A 26,957-nucleotide genomic window follows, 5' to 3' on the forward strand; every position below is an offset into this window, starting at 1 on the left:
TAAAACATAATAATTTATATGTTTTATTTTTATTTTTTTTATTATTTTATTACTTCCCTTCTACGTGACTTTACCGAAAGAACCAAGAAGATGAATCCCTGCAGTCACGAAAGCTTTAAATCGAAATCCAGCAATCTTAGTTGGTTTTCCGACTACGTCGAACATCAGTGGCGATTGATATCTGAACCAGTGCTGGTCCTCCCTTTACCAACCTGCAACAATCATCGTGGTGAGGTATGTTTAAATAACCCCCATAACCCCACACAGCACGGGGAGGCATTCATCCAGCAGTGGACTGACAACGACGGGCTGTACCTAATTATACGGTTGAACTTGCCCTGACTATAAGTGTACAAGATGGTTAGTTCACATTTACGTAGGGCCTGTGCAATGGCCTGTTGCAGACATTCATGGTTAGCATCCAGTGGCTGCCCTGGTTATTACTGCAGGTCTAATAAACGAAAATATGTCCCGTCTGCTTCACTGTGAACATTAAAGATCTCGTGACGTCGTTCGCAAGAGGTAGGCCATCGTCTGCCGGCGTCATGGTTCAACTTGCCAAATTTGGAAATTATCTGCAAATTACTAAATTGGTACATAGCAATCATTGTTCCCTCCTGCAAAAACTTTGCAGGACCCTCCTGAAAAAGTCATGACACTCAGTGAAGCGTTCCTGGGTTAAAAAGCGTAGTGATATTCATAATATTGGATTGGGAAAAATCTATTCATATGCTTTGGCACTCTGTCATTGATCTCGATATCACTGTATTACCAATATCTCTGTGAAAGGCAGTCCGGCGACGTAGCATATGTATAAACCAACAACAATAGGAGTGACAGAAAAGCAAGCTGCAGCAGTAGCAGCAATAAACATAAAGCATCTAGAAGTAATTTTAGAGCCAGCAGGGGACAGAAGTAGTGACACAAACGGCAAAACAGCGATAGCAGGAAACAGCAAGAACCAGAATTATTAGAAAGGAATAAAAGCAAGGTCAAGAAGATAACAAGCGAAAATTATACCAAAAAAAGCAAACTGCAGCAGAAGTAACAGCAATTTGCAGCAATCACGTACGAGCAAAATAAAGCAACAGCCGCAGTAAGAGCAACAGCAAGTGACAAGACCCTGGAAGCAACAGCAAGTTGCACTCGTGGTGACAGCAACATCAACCAGCAGTAACCACAACGGCATCAGAAACGGGTTTGTTGTCCTTCCCCCGCACCTCCGATGAGCACGGTTGGCTACGTACGGTGCGAAAGAGAGTTCAACATACAGCACATGCACAAAGCGAGTGATAACACGAGCAGCAGCAGCAGCACTTACACTGGGCTCCTTCTCGCTGTACCCACTCGGCGTAGGGCGCCGGGCTGTAGAAGCCGCTGTGCGCCATGCAGGAGGGCGGGCTGCGTGTCCTAACCACACCACCACCACCACCTTCTCCACCTACTCCACCACCACTGCCACCAATGAACGTGTCCTTCAGCCGGTGCTGCTGCTGCTGCCGCCGCCCTTGAAGGCCCGGCAAGGCCTCCATACAATCGTACATGGCTCTGGTGGTCCGATTGCTGGCTCCTTGTTGGTGAGATGTTGGAGTTGAAATATTGAGTTTTCTCTGCGTCTCTTGCCCACTGTGAGCGGCGATGAAGAAGCCCGCTCTCTCAAAAAGTCCAATGGAGTCAATTACCTTCTGCTATGTGTATTCTCCTTTGATAAGCGATGGCTCTATCGCCGAGAGCTCGTAGATGTGCGGAAAGGTTCGTGAGGACTTGTGGTTGTTGATGATCCTGGTCCTTGCTGGCCGCTGGCAGGATTACATAAGCGATGGATGCAGCGAAGAAGTTTCAGATAAATCCCGAGCCAAGCTTATTTGGCATTTGATCTCAACGTGCTGACATCATACTGTAAATAGCGTTCCTCAGCACGCTTGCATGCCAGCTCTCTCTCTAAGTTTCGAGGACCTCTTTAGTTTACAAACGAAAATCTCAACAACGTAAAAAGGCCTCCTAAACTGCCGTTTAATGTTACGTAGAACTTATCACTGGCTGCCAAGTTATCGCAGGCAAATGTTACGTTCTGGAACAGAAGACGCTGGGATATTATAAAACGGCTTTGCTAAACAGTTGTAATATTTACGTTTAAGATCAATGTTACTCTAACGAGCGCAGTTTTCTAAGCATCTTCAACCACGTAACGGGGACAATGATGCATCACAATGAAGGCGCGAACACTTGAAACGTCGTGATGACCAAAGCCCCCTTGTTCTCTCGCGCCTCGGGAGATGGATTCATCAGCTCGCCTTGCTCACCTCGTCCCAGGAGCCAGAGTAGCAAGTTAGGTCTCACCTCAACCCCGAAGACCGCGCCAACTGATCTCAAATGTCCCCGGTTCCAAAACCTCGCCTCCACGACCTCGCAGTCCGTACAAAAGGATGCTCAACCCCACTGGCTAATTTGCATAATTACAATATTAATTATCACGTTCTTACAAAGGAAAGAAATATAAGGACCAAACCGTCCAATGCCCGGACTGTAAACCCCGAAGCTTTCAGCGGCGTGGTTACGCTTGTGAGTAAACCACGACACCGTGAATCATCTCACGAAACCGTCGACCGTTGCCGGCTGTCTGTGAGTCGAGATGGGAGCGAGGAACGGAGAGGGCCGTCGTCGCCCAATAGCAGCAGCAGCGGCGGCTGCGGCGGCAGTAGCAGTGGCGCTAATCCAATGCGGCTGAACTCTCAGTGAACCGACCTCACTCGGCGCGCAGCGCTCGCTGCTGTCGACAACCTGCGTCTGACCTCCCCGCAGCTCCGCCTCCAATCCTCCTCCTCCGACACCGCCACCGCCACCACTCCTCCACGCACAGCTCGCTCGCAGCCTGACGTCAGCGCGCATCTCTCTTCTCTTCTCTTTTCTCTATCTCTCATCATCCTCCTCTTCCTTCCAACATCTCTCGCGCTCTCGCTCAGAGCAGCCGGATGAGTTGTGTCTTCTATCTCATGTTATATTTTACAAGGATTGTGGCTTGATTTGGGGAGGGGGGGGGGATCGGTTCACCGATTTCATTTTGGTTATCTGTAACAGGTTTTGTTTACGGTGTTGGTTGGTGCCACTCGTCTACGCAAAGTTACACCCACGATGGCCACCCAGCTAAATAACGAGGCTACAGTTTACATTATAGACTGCCAGTACACTCAGCAAACTTAATAACCAGGCTACAGTCTACATTATAGACTGCCAGTACACTCACCAAACTTAATAACCAGGCTACAGTCTACATTATAGACTGCCAGTACACTCACCAAACTTAATAACCAGGCTACAGTCTACATTATAGACTGCCAGTACACTCACCAAACTGAATAACCAGGCTACAGTCTACATTATAGACTGCCAGTACACCCACCAAACTGAATAACCAGGCTACAGTCTACATTATAGACTGCCAGTACACTCACCAAACGTAATAACCAGGCTACAGTCTACATTATAGACTGCCAGTACACTCACCCAGCTTAATAACCAGGCTACAGTCTACATTACAGACTGCCAGTACACTCACCAAACTTAATAACCAGGCTACAGTCTACATTATAGACTGCCAGTACACTAACCAAACTTAATAACCAGGCTACAGTCTACATTATAGACTGCCAGTACACTAACCAAACTTAATAACCAGGCTACAGTCTACATTATAGACTGCCAGTACACTAACCAAACTTAATAACCAGGCTACAGTCTACATTATAGACTGCCAGTACACTCACCAAACTTAATAACCAGGCTACAGTCTACATTATAGACTGCCAGAACACTCACCAAACGTAATAACCAGGCTACAGTCTACATTATAGACTGCCAGTACACTCACCAAACTTAGTAACCAGGCCACAGTCTACATTATAGACTGCCAGTACACTCACCAAATTTAATAACCAGGCCACAGTCTACATTATAGACTGCCAGTACACTCACAAAACTTAATAACCAGGCTACAGTCTACATTATAGACTGCCAGTACACTCCGATTAAGAACCAGGCAACAGTCTACATTAGTGTTTTTTTTGTGTTTTATTATTTAAATGTTTTAATTCACTTTATTTTTATTCTCGTTTTTTTTATCGACGTGACTTTTCCCAAAGAACCAAATAATATAATGGCCACGCATCCATCTCATTCGGCTGCGTCGTTGTTGCGCGCGTGGTGCGGGTTGTTTGCAACGCCACTGCTTCATGCGACCCAATTCAATGTCGCTGCTCTGACTCTTTGTCTGAATACACGCACGGGACGTATGTCTGGCGTGGGTGCGTGCGACTGGTTAGCGCGCCCACTGCATTATGAATCTGGCGAACTGGGTTTCATAATTCCCTGCCACGGCTAACATCAGTGGCGAGAGATGCTGGCACCACTGTCCCTCCATCTCCCCCCACCCCTTTCTAACACCAACCCGCATTTACCAGCGTGCTGAAGTATGGTCAAGCAACCCTCATGACCAACAACGGCGTGGGGAAGTCTTCGTCTAGCAGTGGATTTATAAAGGATTGTACAATACTCTATTCTAATAATAGACTAAAGTTATTGTTCATGTGTTGCCCCATTACGAGGCAATGCACTATGCTGCTCCATTGAGATATGTAACAGCAGAATGAAGCTGAATTACACAGTTTGATAATTATATAAATGCCGTGTAGTACAGTATATGTCAGAGCTGCAACCTAAGCTGCATTTGATGACTGCCCTTTTATTTTCACCTGGCTTGCATTGGTAAGTGTCATGAGCTCTGAACAGTCAGAGCAGGGAGAAGCCATGGGTCAGGTGCTCATTTGGGATTGTCAAGAGAAGAACACAATCATGACAAATCAAATGGAGCACAACCTTTGCACGTGAAGGAAAGGGATACGCACAGGGCATTTTCCGTTTGCAGAGCAATAACGTGAACACATACACAGCACTGCTGGCTATACGTACGGTGCGAAATAAGTTCAATACCATACATAGCACAACACAATGAGGCAATGTAATTCCTAACCGTGTCATCTCAAATACTCCTTAAATACATGACATATTACCTCTCGGCAAATGTGCATGAGTAAACCAATTCATAAGCAAGTGAAGTAAATATGCGAATTTGTCATATAAAAACTGTCAATGTGATGATTAAATCATCCCTCTAAAACAAAAGACGCCCGCCCGGCCGGCCTGCATTGCAGATTCATTAGGATTATACCCGCTCCAAAAATTCCTGCAGGAATTTCACGTAATCCCAGCCGACATGTGAATGGGCGTGCGTGCGAGAGCCAAAATGCCCTTTCGCCGCCGCCAAGAGCCCGCACGCAGCAGCAGCAGCATCGTTCACAGGCGTTCAATTTCCACGTGAGACCAGGCGCGCTTAAAATAATACAACAACACGAAAAAAATAACAGCAATATCACAGCTGTCTAACCTCATTACTAGAGCGGCGGTGGAGCCATGGGGGTGGGAGTGGATGTTGGGAGGTGGGAGGGACTGGGTGCAGAGAAGCGTGGTGGTGGTGGTGGGATGAGGGGTGTAGGGCTGGCCCCTGCATCAATTTCTGAGCCGTAACGCAATTACAGAGCGAGCCAAGCCCAGCCAGATGAGACTTGTGCAACGTACATCATCATTAGCGGAGAGCCCCGCACGCGCAACATCAGGACACGACCAAAGGTCGTACAGTTTCCGCAGCAGCCGAGGCACGGAGATCAGGCCCTCACAAAGGGACCCCTGATTGCCACAACCCACGTTAGCCTTTGCAGAATGTCACCTAATGGCATCCTTGTAATGCACGACCACAATATAAAAAATTACCTTTGGCTGCGCAGAATGTATCGTTGTTAGAATTATTGTCTCAAGACAATTCATAATTTAGTACTAAAACAAAGACATGGTAGTATATTAAACAATCGTGTTGCAAATAACATTGTTCTACCTTGTTGAACCTTATACAAAAATAATTAACCTGGTATATAGGCCTCAATGATAATTGTAAAAACCGATGGACTCATATATACTGTATATATAAAAGAAATAACGACTTTCATTAAAAAAAATATGGATAAAATAAAGGAAACAGGGGGTGTTTCAATTTTTTCTTAATCTTATCATGCTCTTGCATTTTTCACAAAAAAATCTAAAATTAGTTATCAGCGAAGAAGTTGACTATGGATAAATGTTTTTTTTTCTCTCTCTCTCTCACATTGACGCTCATATTTTAACGCTGACAGAGCAGTATGCAAAAATGCAGTCATCCGTCTCCTTGAGTGAACGCCACATTAGTAGTACCACTCGTACAGACAATGCTACGGGCTATGCTCCCCAGATCGAATCCACGCACTCACCACACTCGCTCAAAAACACACTTGCACTGTCGCACCCTCGAATGCACGAACGCACACACATCGCACACACAGGCAAAGATCCCCCTCCACATAGCCTATAACAGAATATTGGGGAAAGTGCTGTTAGCAAACACCTATGAACCGGTTCTGGGCCTTCCCTAGCTCTACTCAGCCTAAAAATGAGTACCTGGTGCGGTGTGTAGTATTAGACATCGCCACTAAGGAGACAAAGGCGGCCGGGCGTGGTGCTGACCACCCACCCCTTCGTGTGCCGTACCGGTCTTCATAGGTACTCACACCACACACACACACGAGCATAAATACAAAGGTCCCCCTATCGCCTTAACAGACTGTTGGGGCAAGTGTTGTTAGCTGGTGTTGGCTGTGAGCGCGAATTGAACCCGGGACGCCGCGTTCGTAGCGCAGTGCGCTCACCACTGCACTACCACTCCCCACGAGCACACACACACACATACATGCACCCATGCCATTGGTTTCTGAAAGGATTTAATGTGGAACTTGAAAAGGATGAACATACTTATATTTTATCATCATCACCATCAAAATGCATGATACATCCACTGCTGGATGAAAGCCTCCCCACGTCATCACCATCCCTTATGGTTCTGCGATGCCATAATCCATCTCGCTGCTCCACATGAGATAATTTTGTTGCTCCATCTCCATGATGCGCGTTCTCCCGTGCATGCTATCCCCTTTGGATGCCATTCTGTCATCAGTCTCGTCAATTGGAATTCATCCCTAATAGCCAATAATGTGTCGTGCCCAAGCCCACCATCCTTTCTTAACAATCAATTTGATGTTTCTAATTTGTATTCGTCCTTTGATGCAAGGGTTCCTCGTTATCTCGGTATAATTCCCAACGGGCATCTCTATGTACTTTGCATTATTCCGTTTTTCTATTCCTATGATTAAATACATAGGCGAGGAGATGAGGTTTGGAGTGCTCTTTGGATCTGGAATATGATTACGAAAAGCGACAATTTGATCATGAAGAGAGCTCAAAGAGAAAACATCGGTGTGTTTTGCCTTCTGTGACATGGGTTGAAGACAGTGGACACTGGCAAAGAGAACGGATTCACATGTATTTGACTGATTCTCACATTATACCTTACAGGCACGCCTGATATCAATGCACTTATTGCAAAGTACTGTAACATGCCTAAAATTGTATTTTTGCACGGCTCCCTTGAGATGGAGTGGTGGCACAGTGCTTAGCTCACTTTCCTGTGGACCCAGTGACTGTGGACTCGAGTTCAGGTTTACATCAGTGGTGAGTGTAAACAAGTCCTGGCAACCCCCTCTCCTTCAGCAACCCACAATTACCAGCGTGGTGAAGTATGTTAAAGCAACCCGCATGACCAACGCTGTGTGGAGAGAGGCTTTCATTCCACAGTAGATTGACAAAAGGCTTCAAATGATAACAATACATTGACTTTTTAAGTAAGGCCCGCTGATAATCAAAAAAATAACTGACATCCACCTAAGAATGTTGTGAACAGACGTAAAAAAAAGTCGGTTGACAGAACATGCAAAGTCATGTATATGCACTGTCAATGATATGCACGCATCAGTCTTGTAAAACATAGGCTGCCACGAAAATATAAATATCCTCCCTTTAGCCTCGTAATGTCGTGGCAATTTCTGTCAGTAAGTATACATGAAATGTTGCCAGGTTGCCTATGTCTTCCCAGTGCTGATATTCACGCAAGTTGAACACAACTCAGAGGTATTCATTTTATGTTGAGGCAACCTGTGCCAAGAGAACCAACCAGGTCATGTCCAGATTCAAATATGCTATTGGCGTATTTGAACCCACGTCACCACGAAAGTCTGGCACATCTTCCACCCATACATTCTGACTGAGATGCATGGAAATACACACACATAGACGTGCGCACTGTTTATATCTTGAAAGTGTATGCTTTGTCGGCAGTTTGCGTGCTGGCTGTCGAAAGGCACCCAGGAGTTTCAATGTGTGGATGAAGCGTCATTTACACCTATATGTGCACTCATAACTAACTCTGCACGCGCGCTGTTTGGACACGGTGTCATACAACGCGTGCCAATGTACAGGGTGTTTCAAAAAAATGGACCCGATTTGAAATCGCTATATTTCTGAAATTGGGTCCATGTTTTTTGAAACACCCTGTATATATGTTGTTGACCTCCTGTTGCACCGTGCATAGCGAACCGTGATAATCGGAGTGCAACCTTTGCGATTGTATGACGACTATTGTGCAAACGCTTTTTTTTTAATAGATTTGCATCTTCATAATGCCCTTGTGTTTTTGGAGTATTTAACTCGCGTCCTCCGTGATGTGCTTGATTCACAAAGTTAAAATCAGCTTTGTAAATAAACAAAAAAAAGTGAAATGTTGCATCATTGGTACACACGAGTGCGTTTGCACGAAGACGAATCGGACTGTGCTGAGAGTAAACGTTTTCATTATTTTCAAATTCCAACGCGCAATGAGGGCGCGGAAAAATATACACACACTTTGTTCTTTTTATAGCCATAAATCTGTTTATCCGTCCATCCATCTGTTTCACATTTATATATTTATTTGCCGATTGTACTCTCCCTCAAGTCAAAGGATCGCCCGCGCAGTTTGGCACTGCGTAACCTTTGTGCTCTGTGAGACCACCATGGCAAGATTACCGGCGGTCACAACGCCGTTCTGCTTACACTTCAAGACAGTGTCCGACATTGGTGCCACTGTAGAGGCAAAGCTCTGCTTTTGTGGATTTCGCACCCTTTTTTTGGTTGTTTCTCACACAGTGAGAGTTTTCCGAGTGCCGTCTGGGCTTCGTAGAACGCCTCCGGACGACACAGAAGCCGCGCTCTGCGCCGTCGACTTCTCTGCCCGTTGATTCATGGGGAGCCACGCGGCATTGTCTCCGCTCGGCTCGCAAACACGCCCGAGACATTGGATTCCGGTTCAATGTTTTTCCTTAAGTCATCCGCCTCATGCAGCAGAGGTGGAGCCATATTCTTTGTTTTTTCGGTAAAGTCACGTAGGTAAAAATGTAATGAATTAAAAATGAAAACAACTAAATTAAATCACGACGTTTCGGGCGCAACACAAGCGTCTGTCTTCAGGTGGGGACAACGCAGGGAAAGCACAACCACTTAAGTGTGTCTAAGAGATGGCTGTGACGAGGAATTATATAGTTGCGGGGGAAGGAGGGGGGGGCATGGTGAGTGTGGGGGCGGGGTGTGGGCTGGGAGGTAACGCCTGGAGTTCAAACTGAAGCTTTGTGATGCAGGGGGCGGAAGTAGATAAGAAAGCTAAGTTAAGCCGAGTGTGGGGGCGGGGTGTGGGCTGGGAGGTAACGCCTGGAAAGATAAAGCGTTTGCCTTATCGAGCCGTTGCTCCACAGCCGTGCACATTTAACCTCATCAGCATTGCGGTCGTGTCGTCAATGACATCGCGCAGTCTTCAAATGCTGTATACCTAAATTCCTATGGGAGAATAAAAATAAAATTATCTCTCTTTAGAGAGTGCCAATTAATCGCGAGAATGTTTAACTACCGCAGATACATTCTTACGAGGGGGAGGAGGTGGGGGGAGAAATTACACGCGTTGCAAAAATTTGTGGCAGGAGGAATTTGTTGTAGATTTAATATTCCAAGTGGGGGCATTATAGAAAAAAAAACGTAGTTTTGTATTTTTATAATACAGAACCATTACTTTTAAATCATTAATTCGGTTTCGTAGCGCAACAAAATTGCATCGTTCCCGCTCGGTGGAAGTCGCTCCGTTGCTGGAGGCGCCGAAAAGAGACAAAGTGATCGCTCTGTTCGTACCCCCCTCCCGACCCCGCCGCTCTGCCGGTTGCACCGACAGAGCGCCCCGCCGAACCCAGCCCCCGAGTCGAAGCCCCCTCGTTGGAATTCACCCCTTAAATGCGGTGTAATTGCGCCGAGGCTACTGTGGCCCCAGGCCCAGCGCTGCGTGCGCACGCTTCCGTTCCCGCCGCCAAGTGCCCCCTCCTCCTCCTCCCCTTCTCTCATCGGGCAGCAGCGAGCTCTGACCCGCCGTGCGAATGGTCGCGCTTGGTGAGACCTCGGTACAACGCCACAACCCACCGCACCTTTTTGTTTTGTTTTTCTCCGGCGTGGAGATCTCTGAGTTGAGGCGCCCGAGGAAGAGTGCGAAAGTGAAGTTGGCTGCGTTGCAGGTGACGATTCGTTTTGGGAATGCGAGCGAGCTTCATGCCAGCGGTTCTCTACCCACCCACACACACGCACGCGTCTGCCATCTCGATGAGATCACGATCCGTTGCGCTAATTAGAGTCAATTAGGGCATGCTGAGCGGCGCGGCGCATTTACATGCGCAAATGAGGAAATGTGGCATAAACTATTGCTCCTTGGTGACTCTGGCATATGTGGATGAAAAAAATAAAATAAAAATCAATCTACCTTATGGCTATTAAAGTGTTTCATGCAGATGGCTGTATAGTCCATTAACCCAACTGTAAGTAACCGCTGCAAAGATAGAGTTGTCCATTCTTACGAACGTGGTAAACATAATTGCTGAAGGTACACGAGAGGTGCAATTGCGGCGTTAATCATGCGTAAAGGATAGAACACGCAACTTTTAGTTTTCGCCAAACGGCAACACTTGCAACACGCGCGCTGGTCGGGATGAGCGCTATGAGCAACACCTTCGTAGCCTCGCACACACTTGCATTTGAGAGACGTAGGAGACAAAGAGGGGATCGCCCGGGCGACGGTCTCTGTTATTATTACACGGAAAACAATGTCTGCAAGTCAGCAGGGTTTCCATTCGCGACTTTGACACTATTTTGACCGTCAGTATCATACTTGACGTTCACAAACTGCACTCGAAATATGCACGGGGCGCTTCGGGACGTCTCCGTGCGTGTGTGGGTGCGTATGAATGTGTTTGTGCATTCGCATGTTTTTTCGTATCCCGTAAGGAAATGTTTTTTTTCTCTTTGTTGCCATGCACACGATTACTCCCGGCGTCTTATCGCTCCTGGAGAGCTTATCGGCGAGTAATTCGTACACAAGGTACTCCATAATTTATCTCCCTTGCCTAATGTGGTAAAGGCTAAAGCTTATATCCAATTTGTGGAGGGATGATGTATAGTTTAAAATGAGTGGCTTGTAATAAAGTGAGACATGTATTTTTAATGGACAGTACAGATTTCCTTACAGAGTCTCCGGAGCCTTGCGAGCGGCAATATCTGCGCGTAACTACACAAGAGCAGCTGTCTTATCAGCCTGTAATTCAAGAGTATGGTGGAGCATCGGTTTAAGGCTTCACTCATGACGTTATCCATATGGCACTGTCAAAATTGACGTCATTGCCGTCAAAACTTTGCTTGATATCGACAGCACACGCTGCAATTGAGTTACAGCGATAATAATAATGCTTTCCTATATCCTGGAAAGCTTCACTTAGTCTCAATACGCTTTGTAAAGGGGAGTTCTGCTTTACCTGTTTGGCGAATTCCTTATTGAATATCATTGTAGATCGTCAAAAACCAGATTAACCAGAGCAAACACGTGCCCGTGTAGGAACAGCGCTGCCTTCGATTGACCACTGTCTTGCCTTGCATGTCGGACGTCTCATGCCCACGATGATCTCTTATCTACCCAACGGTGGACTAAAGTGCTGGGCCACAAAGCAAGCACCTCCACAGTCAGCTAAGGACCCACTCGGGGTTTGTGCCGCTCTTCTTCTGCTGCTCATTGACTTAGTTGAGTTCATTCTGCAGTGAATACAAATAAAGCTTTAATTTGGCACCAGTCCGATGTGAGCAACTCCCTTAAGCGTATTCGCTAAACTGACAACTTTACTCAGAATTGATTATGGATATATATGAGTGTATGTGTACGTGGTGTGAATGTGCCACTGTGCGTATATGGGTACATGACCTTCATAGGCGCTACTCGCTAACAGCACTTGCCCCAGCAGTCTGTTAAGACTATTTACGTGGATATTTGTCTTTGGGCTACATTTATAGTGTTTTAGCGCACCGTCTTTCACAACTGACCAACTAAATTTGGTTCCTGACCATGGTTAACATCATTGGCGAGTGATATATGAACCTGTCCTGGGCTGTTAGGGACGTATTTGCATTTGTGTGCGACTATGGCGTTCTTGGAATTTCCAACCCTGTTTTCTTATTAAACCGTTGTTTGTGGGATGCTTGAAAGTCAACCCTCCCCCCATTTGAGCATCGCCCCCCTACTCTCGGTGCCTCCCTGATGACACAAGAGCCACACGACAACACCCCCCGTGCTAGTGCTTTCGGACGTCGGCAGCAAATGAAGGATTTGTGGCCAGGTGTGGAGCCGCGATAGGGTGGGTGTCTGCAAGCCCGATGTGTGACTCGTCAGAGAAGAACAAAAGCCACTGGCACGGGTGTCTCCCTGCAAGGCAGGAGGCAGCTTCTAAACATATCTGGTGCAGCAAGGCCAAAGGAAGACTAATGGTAGTCAAGGTTGAACGGAGTCTAATGCCTGTCATCCAGCACCGTGGTGGATCAAACAAAATGTTGTAAAAAAAAACCTTTGCGTGGGTATCGATGGTACCATACCCTGGCTCGCCAGGGGAAGGCAGAAACATCAAGAAGTGTACTAATCTCCACCCTAGAGGCCGACCAAAATTCTGTTTCGGCGCCGAAAGTTGGCAAATGGCCTCTTTCGGCATAGTTTCGGTTTTGGCTGAAAGTCAATTTTTTACTTTCGGCTTCGGTTTCGGCCAAAAGTGTAGTTACATTTTCGGTTTCGGCCGAAACCAGAAATTCAGTTTCGGTCGGCCTCTACTCCACCCTTTCCATTCGTATGGGAGGGAGTGTGTCTCCTTCAAGCAGGTGGGTTTTCTCCAGGCGCTCCGGTTTCTTCCCACGTGTATGAACACTCGTCCAAAATTGGCTAAAAAACATTTAATCATGGGCTCCTCCGTGTTTGTGCATTACGCATCGCTGTGTGATGTAGTTGCATCAGACGGCCACTGCATCGCGCGCTTTCAGTTGCGCTTCTGTGGCCGTCTGGAACGCTCTTCTGATATTAGGAAGTCACTGGCGCTATGCACTTTTAAATCTAGATTGAAAACTAGTTTCTTTAGAATAGCTTTTTAGTGTTTAGTTTGTTGTCCATCCCCCGCACCTCCGATTAGCACAGTTGCCTATGTACGCCGCAAAAAGGAGTTCAACAAACATATCTACATATTTTGTAAAAACCCAGTTGTATTATTATAGACACCATTTTCAAGAGAACCGCTGGAAAATTGCCATAACGTGCCCCCGAACGGGATCTGTTTGGTGGCTCATGAGGGGTTGTGGTTGCACTCCAGTTCTGTGCAACGGCCGGTTTTCTACGCCAAAAGATTGAGTGTGTCAAAGATCACCGGCTTGTAAGTGGTTAATCACCATTATTGTCTCTGCCGTAATAAATCCTGCCCCAACAAACGCAGCTCTGCCACGCGGCGGACAGATCATTGACAAATACCGCCACCGCCGCTCCCAATACACCCTGTAAAGCACGGGAAGCATAGCGCCACCCCTCTGCTGCTCACTCTGTCTCCAAGAGGGGACAAACAGACCCGAAATTTACAGCCCAGGCATAAATAACGGTGCAAGGAAGGGAGCAAAAGCGCTTGAAAGCAAACTGCTGCAGCTGGCAAGTTTATGGCTGCTCCCTCTATTGTCCAGGTTCAATTGCTGTTTTATTCGCTCTAAACGAGGCTATTAGGAGCTCCCTAGGACCAAGCGTGGATATCGCGGTGCCATTTCTTTTTTTAAAGCGAAGTGCAACGCTTAATGTTGGTTAATTGAAGCGTAAAAAAAAAAAACGGGGCTGCTTTCCGCTTGTGGAACAGCTGCAATTAGCAACGGAAACCGATTAAAAAAAACAAAACTTAAATGCACTTCGCTCGTTTTGCTCACCTTACAAATGTCCTCTAAACACTTAAATTTGTGTTGCTTTACACATTACAGAAATGGGAAGTTGTCTGCATTGCGACTGCAGAATATAACTGCTCTGGCCATATAAAGGGTCTGCTTAGTTTGGTGATGCAGCATGCTTAAGGGAAATAAAGTAATCAAAAATATATTTGTTGTCAAAACTTTCTACGCCGTTTCGCCAGTGTCATTAAAAAAACCCTGAAATCATGCAAATCATTGGCAGAGCAGCCACCAGCTTTTCCACTGCTCACCAGAAAGGAACGCGCTTCGTTCAATGTAATATACACACTGTGATTATGCTTAATTGTATTAGCTTGCCACGCTCCGCGCGTTTCTTTTATAGGTTGATATTGAATATTCTCAAAGTGCAAACTAATGCATTAGGCCCCTTTTTAAAGCGTTTAGCCCGATTTAAACACAATGCCCAAACAGAGCCATCATTCATCTGTCTCCCAGCACATATCTTGTGGTGTGTGATCACCGGCTTGAAATTGAAAGCCTCGCTGGGACTTGTTATCCGCGCCTCCTGCTGCACTCCGTGGCAATTGGGGGGGCTTAATTCCTTCACGCGCTGCGCCTGTGCCCTCTTGTACATTTACAGCCCCTTTTATGAAACATGTTTCACTTCCTCTTATTATAGTAGACAAATATCACTTTGTGTGTGCATGGCTACACGTGTAAAGTTTGTATGCATAGAGCTGTGGGGTAGCTGTGTGTGTGTGATCTTATGATGCAAATGTGGAATGCTAAAGGAAGTCGGCTTCTATCATTCCAGAATGACTGATAAAGGCAGAAATGTCAGCTCTTCCCACATTAATGTTTCCAATGTGTCTCTAATGAGCGCATGGTGCGGCAGTCTCATGTGATTAACTGTTCTAATTTCATCTTTATCTAATTCGTACTTTATCTGTCAAGCTAAAGCTCATCCCAGCAATGAAATCAACGGATTTTGGGTCGCGGTGTAGAGCATTGCGATTCGAGTTTGCTACACTGTGCCTGAAAATACAGTTCAATGGCCAAATGCCCTCACCAACAACATAGTTCGTACATTTGAAATCATATTTACCGGAACACTCGACAGTCTGCAAACATCCCTGAGCTCCCAAAGAGACGCCTCGCTAAGATAGAAATGGCAACGCCCGTAGGTAGATGAGGGTCACGCCAGGGGAGGGGAGGGGGTGGAGTGCGTGGCTGTTAACCCAATGTTTAGCCCCGCAGACAAACAGGACGCCGCCAGACGGGACACCACCAAGCTAGCCGCGTTTACTTTGCCTGTAATCAGTGATGGCCACTTTGCACTGCTCCCATACTGCTAAATCAATGGGCGTCCCACACAGCACAACGCACTAGGCCCAGGCTGGGGCTCCCCAGGGACGTGGGGGCGTCATTCCTCTTGGAGTCCCACTCCTGACGTTTATTGCCCACTGATTAGGGTGCAGGCAGTTCACATATCACACAGCTGGTAATTGTCAAATTAGTTGTTTCATTTTTCAGTGCGGCATCATTTGCCGTGTCGCTTCGTGAGTAGTATTGCTGTGAAATATTATTCTTAGCCGTGTTTAGGTGGCACGGCCTCACGGAGTTATTTGCATGCTGCGATGTGTGCCTTGTGTTGTAGCTGGGATTTGGAGCCAGGTGACACCAAGCCGGCTGCTGTCACACGTGCATACTTTGAATGTTCTTCCCGTGAGTTTTCTCCAAGTACGTACTCAGATTTATTCAGACACTGAATAAAAAAAAATGCTCAAAAGGGAATTGGCCAAACATCTCAAGCAAGACCCTCCTGAAAACGATCCGTGAGATTTTACGAAGATTTCCAGAATAAGTATAAAATATAGAAATTGATATATTTCAGTTAGTGTGAGGATGCATAGCATTAAATCAGCCCAAATTATACATAACCATTAAATATACAGTACAGTATTTTAATAGAGGGATTGAGGACTGAAAAGACACTGGCACTCATCTTATAAATAAAAATGCATAAATGTTTTAAGCACTGCTTTAAAAAGAGCGCCTGTAGCCAAGGCATGCCAGCGTGTACCTGCGGGAGATGAGCTGGCAGGACCATTATTCTCTACGTGTGGAGAGACGAGCGTTACTCCAAAAGGGAACGCTCACCCCACCACCCCCGGTCCCCTTTGTGTATGAAACATTTATTGTTGGGCCGTTTTATTTGTTGCGTGACTTGGAGGCTGGGCACCTTCCCAGCTCTCATCACTAATTCATTGGGGGGGGGGGCTTGAAAGTGCCGCGGTGAGCACAGGCAGTTCCACGCTAGCCAACGGCGAGCGAGTCACAGGATGGGGACGCAATGTGCCTCGTGCTCAGCTCGTGGATAGAGCACCAGCCAATGATTAGCAGGCGTGTTCTAACCGTGCGCATGTTCAAGTCAAGTTTATTTTGTTTAACCAGGTGAGGACTCAACAGACCAAGATGAGTCTAATTTGGAAGAGTGACCTGGGTCAACAAAATTACAAAGGCAAGCAAAACAAAGTCCGGCATACACGCGGTGTGTGTGTGTGTGTATATATGTGAAAGACTGCATTTGATAAAGATTCACAGTGTCGTCGTTCTCATGCCAGCGGTGCTCATCCCACTCTTCATCCTCAGTCATGGGTAGAAATTCCACATTCCTACACTGGGCACCATTGCATCCGAAAATTTCCCTCAAAGTGGGGCTGAGTCGACCCCCAATCCAAGATTTGGGCTCACAACCTCAAGACATGTGGGTGTTCTGCCACGGCGTAACACAACAGCGTTCGGTACTTTTTTATTGATTCATGACGATTGATAATTATCACGTAGTCCAATCTAGATTTGAAGTTTTTGTGACTGCAGGAATCCATACTCTTTGGTTCTTTCGGTAAAGTCACGTAGGTAGAAAAATAAAATAAATTAAATCACGACGTTTCGATTGCAACACAATCAATTATCATCAGGTGGGAAACCCACAGCAAGAATTTGTTTTGCTGAAGTGGGAGAGAGATGCCGTGGCAAGAGGTTATATAGGTAAGAGAGGGGGAGGGTGAAGGGAGGGGGGTAGGGGGAGGGGAGCGTTATTTTATACCTACGTGACTTTACCGAAAGAACCAAAGAGTATCACGTCGTCCAGTTTGTACTTTTCTTAATTTGCAAGTGAGGGTAATGAAGGTTGTACCTTGAGTGCTGGTAGAGTGATTAGCCAAAGCACACGGACCCGGGTGCGAAAGCACATTAAGCTGATTAACTGAGGTGAAGGCTCTCGGAAACTTATGTTCTTAGAAAATGTAATTTAAATAACAAGGTTAAATATTTAAGCAAAGAGATGAATCGTTTGTTGCTGACTCATTATGCACAGACAAAATGCACTCAAATACTGTTGAGCAATCGTCATCATATACGCATTGTTGTTTAAAAGGGATCTGCCTATGGCAATTTGAAAATACACTGTAAATGATATTCATTTAGGTAGAACGCGTGGATACAACATATCTCTGCAATTACCACGTGCTTGTGCGTTTGATGCTATGTTATGACGGCATGGTAGTGATTAATTAATGTATCGCCCCTGTAGTGATAGCTTACGACTTGTTACTTAATGTGGGGGGAAAAACATACTTAACCCACCATTAATTATAAATCAGATATTTAATCCACACTATGCTGCAGAGATTTGTCTCCGTTGAGGATAAACAAAAGCACTTTTCGGCCCAAGTTTTATGTTTAAAATTTCACAAACTTTAGCAGGCGTTCAATTGCAGGTCTGCAGGCGATTTCAGCAATATCAATATAATTAATTGACCGAGAATATTTTTCAGACTTTTTCACGACATTTCTCCTTGGAATATTTGACCACCACCTTCAGGATTTCCACTTTTGACCAGAGCGAACCAACCCTTACGAGAGGATAACTGTGACGGTGATGTGGCCCAGCGGTAGTGTAGTTTGCATCCACCGGCCGCTCTGATTAATACCGAGGGTGAAACAAACCGTAATAATCCGCGCCGTTTGCTTTACAGGACATGTTACTCTGAGATCACTCGCAAGATTAGGCCATTGTGTGCCAGCGTCAGCAATTATCGCCACCTACTGGCAGTCGAATGCCCCAGGCCACTCTTGCTAATTAGACTCGTGATCTCACGAGTCCCTACCTGCTTAAACGAAATAACCTTGGAATCTCACAACAACGACGGGTCAATAAAACTCCTGGCTAGCCGTACTGCCACCTATAGAAACCTGATAGTCGTGCGGGCATCTGTCGCGGACACACGACAATGCCCCCCCCCTCCATCTCCGCAACGATCCACTAACCCTCCACGCGTCACGGAGGCACACACTCACTGCTGGGCGAGGAGGAGGTGGTGCTGTAGCCCAGCGGTAGTGGCGGGGGCAGTGCCGCTGCTGCCGCCGGGTGTTGCGGATGCGACGGCGCCCTGTGGTGGGCCTGCTGCTGCTGCTGTTGCTGCTGCTGGTGGTGGTGGTGGTAGTGGTGGTGCCCGTTGAGCGGCGGCGCGAAGTTGCCCGGGAAACCAGAGCCGGCGCCGGGGAACAGGAAGGGGTACGGCACGGGGACTGGGTAGCCGCAGAGGGGACCGCCGGCGCCGGGGCTGGAGCACGAGCCTCCGCCGACGGTGCCCTTGGCGCCAACTCCTCCAGCGCTGGCCATGCCCGAGGTCTGATCGCACGCACGAGTGGGGGGGGGGAAGGGTCCCCGCAGAGAGCCTCGTTTTAGCCGGGTCTGTCCGGGGTCAGTGACCCGCAAAACATATTTTGGCCACGTGGCACATGATATCTAGTAATTCGTGCTAAGGGGCTCTAGCTACTGGTCATGTACCACCTACTCCGGCCTACCAGCAACCTGGAGAATATTCCGTGAGAAATTAAGGCTTGGTTGAGTGCCCACAGCGATCCCTGCCGTAACCTGGGCAGGGTTAAGAAACGGCTGATATGTGAGCTGCCTGGCCGCTGGTGGAGAATTGAGAGTCGAGGTGGGATAGAGATCTGTGCTTAAGCATTTCAGTATGGGTTTGGTGCGAGTTTGTTCACTTTGGGAGTTTGTCTGGTCACCGTGGCAATGAGCTACATTCATTTGTAACAGTTACGTTGATTTTCATCATATAAAATGAAGATGCAAACTCAATAGTAAAATGACACTGTGTAAAGTCAAAGTTAACGATGTCTCAAGATACTCTATATCCCAGTGACCACTCATGTACACATTGCTCTCGAGCTCTCGAGCGCTGCTGAAAGTCTCGCTATGAGACCTCTCTCACAGTTTAATAGACGAACTGGGGCTACATTTACACATTAAAGCCTATTTCATTTAAAACGCTTAATTCCACATTTCATGAGGCTACTTTCATTACCACCCTACCATATCAAATGGTAATGGTGATTTTAATATGTGGAGTAGTGGTTTATTGTGTCTTGTTTATACGTGGAGTACTGTACTCTATGCCATGTGGTAAATAGAACCCATGGCTCTTTTGTGGCTGCCACGAGCGGTATATCAAAGCTAGAATTCCCCCCCACTCAGAACGTTCATACGTCACCTCCATTTCAACATAATATTTTACGTGATTTTTATTTAGCCTGGAGCGTGTTTGGATATAGTATTTGTGTGGTTGTGTAGATTAATGTATTAACCATGCATGTGTACAATATCTTGAAAGGAAATCAAAACATTTTTCTCAATAGGGTCACTTGCAATCTAGCGTACACTTGCTGAGGAGATTGGTGCATCAGGCTTCCGCACAGTTTTTTGGATTGAGAACTGTCCGTGTTGAAATGATGTGGCTCACCTCCACTTCGGAATAAATCCACAGTTTCCCGCAACAGCTCTGCTGAGGGTGCACTTTCCAAATGCGATCAACTCTGTCTGCACATCCCGGCTCCGAGAAATCCCACGCTTGTTCGTTTGAGTTGCCAAGCCGAAGGGGGGAAATCGTGTTTATCTTTGCACAAGCTCTATCGATTATGCAGGCAAGATGCGAGCGAATCCTCTATTGCTTAAGGTTCCGCTTGCTGCACCACTTCCCCCGCACGCGTCAGTTCATTTGCCAGGGCATTTCATTCCATTTCGCATCGCAGTCCCAAGTCGACCTCCCCCAACCCTCTTGCCCTGCGAACACGACCCAGTTGCTCCGTCAGTCAGCTGGGTGGCGGAGGCGGCGTCGTCGGCGTCTGGGGCCGCTGGGCAGAGCGATGGAGCTGCCCGTGCTGCGTTGGAGCCCGGGTCGCCTGACCCCTGTAAGACGGCGGGTCGTGAGCTCCTGTCTCCCTCCTCGACGGTGCTCGCTCGCTGGGAAGGGGGTTCCCCCGCTGACTCCAAGCCGCTCTCTGCGACCTCCGACCCTTGCTGGGGTGCGCAGGCTCCCAGCCGCTCAATCACTCCGGGGTCCTAATGGCCCAGAGATAATAGGCAGGGTTAAGCGTGCTGTATCCGTGCCATAAATTATTAACCCCTTTGTGCGGCCTTTCACTGAAGCCGCCGTGCTGAGAAAAGGGACACACAAATAGAGAAAGCAAAAAAGATAAATTACCCTTTGGGCAAAAGAGCTGGAAACGTTAACGATCTGAATTAAAAATAATGCACAGTTTACTAACGCATCAACAAATCACGTCTTTGGCTTGGGGTTTAATTCAGCCCATACATCAAGTAACGCTGTGGCTACCTCGACAGTTTCAACAATAACAGACTCGCGCGTGGCTTAAGCTCGTTTCACTCTTTGCTTCGAGCATAGCCATGGGAGGGACCTTCCCAAACGTGTGAATTGAGAGTGTATACTGCCCTGCATCGCTCCGGGAGTAAGTGAATTCTTACTGTGGTTATCTTAGCACCATCGATACGCACACAGGCACCTCAGCAATGCCGTGCTAATAAGCACTCAATATTTTAGTAACCAGACCAAGATTTGTTTGCCGAATCGATGGCCAAATTAATTTCAATTTTCACTTCTAATTTGAGCGGCAATGATTTTCCCTGCTACCTTTTAATTTATGAACTTGTACAGATCGATGCTCCCAAACACGCGCGCTCCATCGGATCAATCTGTAATCACACAGCAGGCTAGTTACAAGCACATAACTCGTGCTGCTCGATACGCCTTACGCCGTCGCACCCCGGGGCGCATCAGCGATTCCACCGATGGCTTCAAGTGAAGAGCCACACCGCGATGTGCCTCTTTCAAATGTCCATCAACTAAGGGGAGCGCATAACCCGTTGCCTTCCGTTTGACGTCCAGAAATGTGAGTCGGAAGCGTTTGGTAATGAGCCTCTCCCCCCCCCCCCTTTACAGACAGGAAAGATCGTTGTAATTTGAGCTCAGGGAAGTTTGACCCTGGGAAAAAAAAGCATAACAATTCAACTAAGACGCATATTTTCCAGGCTGGTGATCTCAACGGCATTGAAAAAACAACACGTGCGAGAGCACGTCATGAAAACATTGCACTTTCTGTCCCCTTAAACTGATTAATGATGCATAGCACAATACTAACACATTTGGCTAAGTTAATTTTCAGCAAAGAAAGAAAGCAGAGGCGTTTAATTTTTTCACAATTTCAGCTTTGTAGATTAGAAGTTGTCTGTTTCACCATTAGCACCTGCACGCTCAAATCCCAGAGAGAAGCGATGGCCTTGGTAAAAGGATAGCATAGGATGAACATAGTTTCACGAAGTGATTAGGGGTGGCTTCCTCTGCATGTGCACGACACAGATTGTAAGCACATATGCTCGCCGAGCCGTGCTAATCCTTCCTGGTCCTTGCCAACTCCATCGCAGGTCTGTCCACCTGGCACCACCACCAGTAAGCACTCTCCACCATCTCTCTCACCCATTTGACGCCCGTGTCCTCCTGGCGCGGCAGTTGAAACAATGGGGACGTTTTTTATATAAACATCCCCCCCCCTCTCCGTCTATGTTCACCCAACAATCTATCGACAGGTCGTGTGAGCTGGGGTAAAGTGTGGGAACTCCCACCTCTATCAAGACGTCTCCCCAGTTTTAGGCGAGCAGGCCAAATACCCCAATCAGAGGGGATATCCTGAGCTCCCTGTAGTGGAGAGGTCGTGCTGCAAGACATTGCACGGCTTCACCTTAATCCTTTACGCGTTGAATTTATTTTGCACCGTACGTTGCCAATTGCGCCAATCGGAGGTGAGGGAACTAATCGGAGATTTTACATGATGGCGAAAGAACATCGATCACCGCAGCGTCAGGTTTAATGAACCATTGCATTCGTAGCCTGCGTTTGATGCTGGCCTCTTTATCCAGCAAAGGACTCTCCCCCTCGTGATCTTCACCAAAAGCCCACGAGGAGGACTGGCGAGCGAGTAGAGGTGGCTCAGAAGGTGCTTTGAGCGTGTGAGTCACATGATCAGGAGTGTCCAATCAGCATTGTCTCTAAAGCCCTGTGGGACTCTTACTAATGGGTTAGTGACTTTTAATTTTATCCCGGGACACAACGTAAATGGCCCTGAACCCCAACAGCAGCGGGTCACAGATACGTTGGGTCATTTAAATTAACAAGAGCGTAAACACATCTTAGTTGTTATTACATTTAACTCCTCAATTCAAAAGAAGAAAATTGGTGCAGAAGAAATCAATAAACGCAGGGTTGTCAAGAGGAGCATTGGAAGATGATTAATCTGCAGAGCGCAGTGGCTCCAACATTGAATCCCTTGGTGGCTACTCCCAGCACACGTAAAACCCAAGGACACCTAACGCAACACTCATTCCCACTGGTTCACAAACAGCGCATGGCCAGGTTGTGTGCAGTTTTGCAAATTTAACAGCCCTGTTTTATGGACTTGCAAACTTTAACACCGGCTCACTACCATTTGTGCAAGCGATTGTTTGCCAGAGGTGTGAACAGACTCCAAAAATGTGGGGGGGGGAGGGGGAGCTTCGATCTTGGCCTGGAAGTCAGTGGCGGTGCTACGCCGAAGCAAACTAAGCAGAGCGTATGGCCCCAAATAGCTCAAGGGGGCCCGGATTTCTTTTGAAAAGGGAGTATCAGCTCAAATGTTTTATTCTAATAAACATTACACAAATCTGATTGACGTTCAAAGTGAATTACAGTTGTGGCTCTAATGGCTGTCTTGTCTGCAGCTCTGTTCACTCATCTCACTACATATTTTCTCCCTCGTCGACATCATTCTGAGTGCACTGGGCGTCTCATCTGCAACCCTCTTCTCTCATCTCTATTACTTCTCCATAATTGATCTCATCCTGATACATCCCTATCGCTTGTCAATACCTATTTTGCCATCTCACTGGGAGTTTCTAAATTAGAAGGATAGAGACATGGAGGGAGGGTGGGGGACGACAAAAAATAATTTCTGCTTCGGCCCCCAATGGGCTAACACCTCGACGGCTGACAATGCCCTGCTCACAAAGCGAGCGTGTTTCACAGTTTTATGACACAGCCTGGGATGTGCCGCTCGCTTGCTCTGGTAAAGGCATGTCTTGAATGGCTTGCATGTACGACTCTGGGTGGGCGGCGGCAAGGGGGGTGGTGGTGGTGGTGGTGGCGGTGGTGGCGGTGATATCTTTGTGTGTTCAGAGCTTTCACTGAATACCGCCGATGCCCCTGCAGCCAAGCACGTTGTGCTGTATGTCGCAAACACACACTGGATGCGTTCGTCTCGGTTCAGTGTAAAGTACAGCGAGCCCCGCAGTGCTCTGGAGTCCACAGAACACTTGGCACGTATGTATCCAGGCACAGCCCAGGTCAATGTGTGGGCCCACGTTATTGGATAGCGCAGCGTGGTATTGTAGTGGTTCGTTCATTGCGTTGATACCCCAGTAACCTGGGCTTGATGTCTGACCGTGCATACGAGTGGACATGGGAATCTTAAACTCACCTGGACCTCCCTTAGGAAGACTACACCTTAAATGAGTGCACGACACGGTGCGTGAATGTAAAAAAAATGTGGAGACAAATGCAGCCAGGCTTGGTGTGACGGCCACACCACCCATTTGTGGACCATGCCAGCCTTTAATGTGTGCTTGCTAACATTCCCTGCCCTGGCTGTCGACATAGCCAACAAAGATTTGTATTGCTTGAAATGTATTTGCACGGTATAGATTGATGTCGATTTTAAAGAAAAAAATTGCCTTATTTCGAAGTTATAAAGTGAGGGCAAACACATTCCTGCGGAGGGAGCTGGTAGGAACGTTGGGTTGTTCGGTCAATGGCCAGGGTCAACGGCCGCGTGGTGTATTCCGCAAATATGTCCGACTGTGAGGGCGCGCACAAGCCGGCGTGAGTAGGTTAAACGTTGAGTTTAATAAGGGCACGACGGGGTGACCAGCCCCTCCCCACCCAGCCCCACCCCTCCCACACGCACCCAGCCCCTCCCCACCCTCCCCACCCAGCCCCTCCCCACCCTTTCCACCCAGCCCCACCCTCCCCACCCTCCCCACCCTCCCCTCCCCACCCAGCCCCTCCCTCCCCACCCAGCCCCTCCCTGCACGACGGACGGACACAATAATCCCCTGTGGGCTGGTGTAACCAGGAGGTTCCTACCAGTATAAGCAACAGCTTGTGCATGCATCACTCAGGGGTCCCCGCAGTCCCGGGAGCCCTCCTACAGTAGCAGGTTCCCTCATGGGGGGGTGGGAGTGGGAGAGTGTTCTTCACTGTCGACTTACAGAAATGCGCTTTGTGCGCACGCACTTTCTCGGACACGTTTGCTCCGGTTAATTTTAGTCGGGAGCCATAACTTGCAAAACCCGTGTACTCGTGGAACTGGCCGTGTGCCCAAAAAGACTGCGCCACTCATAAAAAAGTGTACCGTCCTCTCTGACAGCCTACACACAGCCTGGCCGATTCAAAACGCACATAAAAGTGAGCGATCAGTCGGAACACGTTTGGTCGAGTTCTGCATGGATTGGTGAAGAAAGCCACTGCCGTGGCTGAATTCTGCTGTTTTAATGTCAGCCCTCCCATTCAGTGTAAGCCAGCCGCTTTGCATGAATCCCACCGTTGTAATGCTTACAGGCACGGCAACATTTTTAAACGGGTCTGTCCGGATTCGTGACCCTGAGAATATATCTGCACCTCAGACACCATAACTGAGCATCTTAATTGAGCATAATGGTAGAGTGCAGGGCGTGTAGCCGTGCGTCAGTTTATCAATTACATCCAAGTGATACGCTCATGGTACATGCATGGAATCTGTGAGAATTCAATATTTTTAATTCATGCAAATTATATATGCATAATTTGCAGGTTAGAAAACTGATATGAGTAATTTAAAGCAACGTACCAGCGTGACTAAAGACGAAAGTTAGACGTTTAAAAAGAAACGAAAGTAGAATAAAATCCGAACAGTGTGCAAAGAAGCATGCGGGGAGATATGCTTGGATATATAAGGGAAGGCAGAGGAGGACATGCATGCACAATTAGCACGGCTGGTTACGTACGATGTGAAAGAAGTTCAACATGCATACATATTGACCGTTAAAAAGAGTAAGTGGGCTTGGGCAGGACACATTGCGAGAAGAGATGATGGCTCATGGTCGAGACTCGTGACAGAGTGGCACCCAAAGGAGGGAATGTGTCCAGAAGTATGTTCACTGTGGAGCTGGAGCGAGGGGGCCAGGGGTCAATGGTTGTCTTTGAGTGTGCAGTGAATACACTCGAGTGTGAATACACTCGAGTGTAAATACACTCGTGTGTGAATACACTCGAATGTGAAAAACAAGCAGAGTCAGAGCGTCTCCTTGCTTAAACAAGAGTGAGTGGTTCTGTGGTTATCACCTCCATTCGTGGCCCTGAGTCATTGCTGGAAATTGCACATTCTAATGGCGGAGGGTTAGTCTCTTAGTCGATCATAGCTTCACCTAAACTTCGCTCATCTGGCCCAGCATTATTGCACCTTATTTCCACCAATGTAAGATCTGCAATAAGCATCATAAACCAAACCCTGCCTACTCTCCCAGCAGAGGGTAACCCGTCTCTTTAGGGGACGCACTTAAACCAACAGTGGCATTAGAAATAAATTGTGGAGCTGGACTTTTACCTTCAGCTTTTACCTATAATAAGAACTCCATTAAATTTCAATTTAAAGCTTTCGTGACTGCAGGGATTCATCTTCTTGGTTCTTTCGGTAAAGTCACGTAGAATGGAAATAATAAAATAATAAAAATTTAACATAATAAAATAATTCTCACGACGTTTTGGCCACAATGCAAGCAGCCGTCCTCAGGTGAAGAACAGGTCTGTCGAGAATTATGTATTATTTACATTCTACGTGACTTTACCGAAAGAACCAAGAAGAAGAACTCCATTGGCGATAATGATCACTGTGCTGTATCCATTCCCAAATAGGGTCTCATATATAAAGATATCATATGAAAGTGCATTGAAACATGAACTGCGTGAATTACTAAACGAATTTTTTTAAAAATACATCTCAATATTGATACATGTTTTTCTTTTAATCGAGAACTCTATTCGTGAGTGATCCCATATTTGAAAACTTTCCGTTAGTTTTTCTTAAACCCTGATTATTTGATTTATATTGTTCATAGGCTTGAGTTTTTTTCCAAAGATATGTTGATGTAGTTTATTCATATTGAGTGCATCATAACATGTAAATAATCCAGAGATCTTCAGTTCGCCACGGTGGTGAGATGTTAACTACCTCAC

General features: G+C 47.0%; 1 protein-coding gene across 4 annotated transcripts in view; it reads right to left on the reverse strand.

Annotated features, from left to right (window-relative positions):
- LOC144931605 (retinoic acid receptor beta-like) overlaps positions 1-26,957 on the reverse strand; it is a 73,085-nt gene that overhangs the window by 41,929 nt on the left and 4,199 nt on the right. For 2 of the 4 annotated variants that reach the window (XM_078855674.1, XM_078855684.1), the window contains 3 exons: positions 20,103-20,701; positions 18,643-18,976; positions 1,683-1,799 (listed from right to left, as the gene is read on the reverse strand). In XM_078855674.1, the coding sequence (XP_078711800.1) occupies positions 1,683-1,799; positions 18,643-18,967 (442 nt within the window). In that variant the 5' untranslated portion in view covers positions 18,968-18,976; positions 20,103-20,701. The other 2 variants (XM_078855692.1, XM_078855702.1) reach the window with 2 other exon arrangements.

Source organism: Lampetra fluviatilis, chromosome 1 (assembly GCF_964198595.1).
Source record: "Lampetra fluviatilis chromosome 1, kcLamFluv1.1, whole genome shotgun sequence".
Taxonomy (NCBI): domain Eukaryota; kingdom Metazoa; phylum Chordata; class Hyperoartia; order Petromyzontiformes; family Petromyzontidae; genus Lampetra; species Lampetra fluviatilis.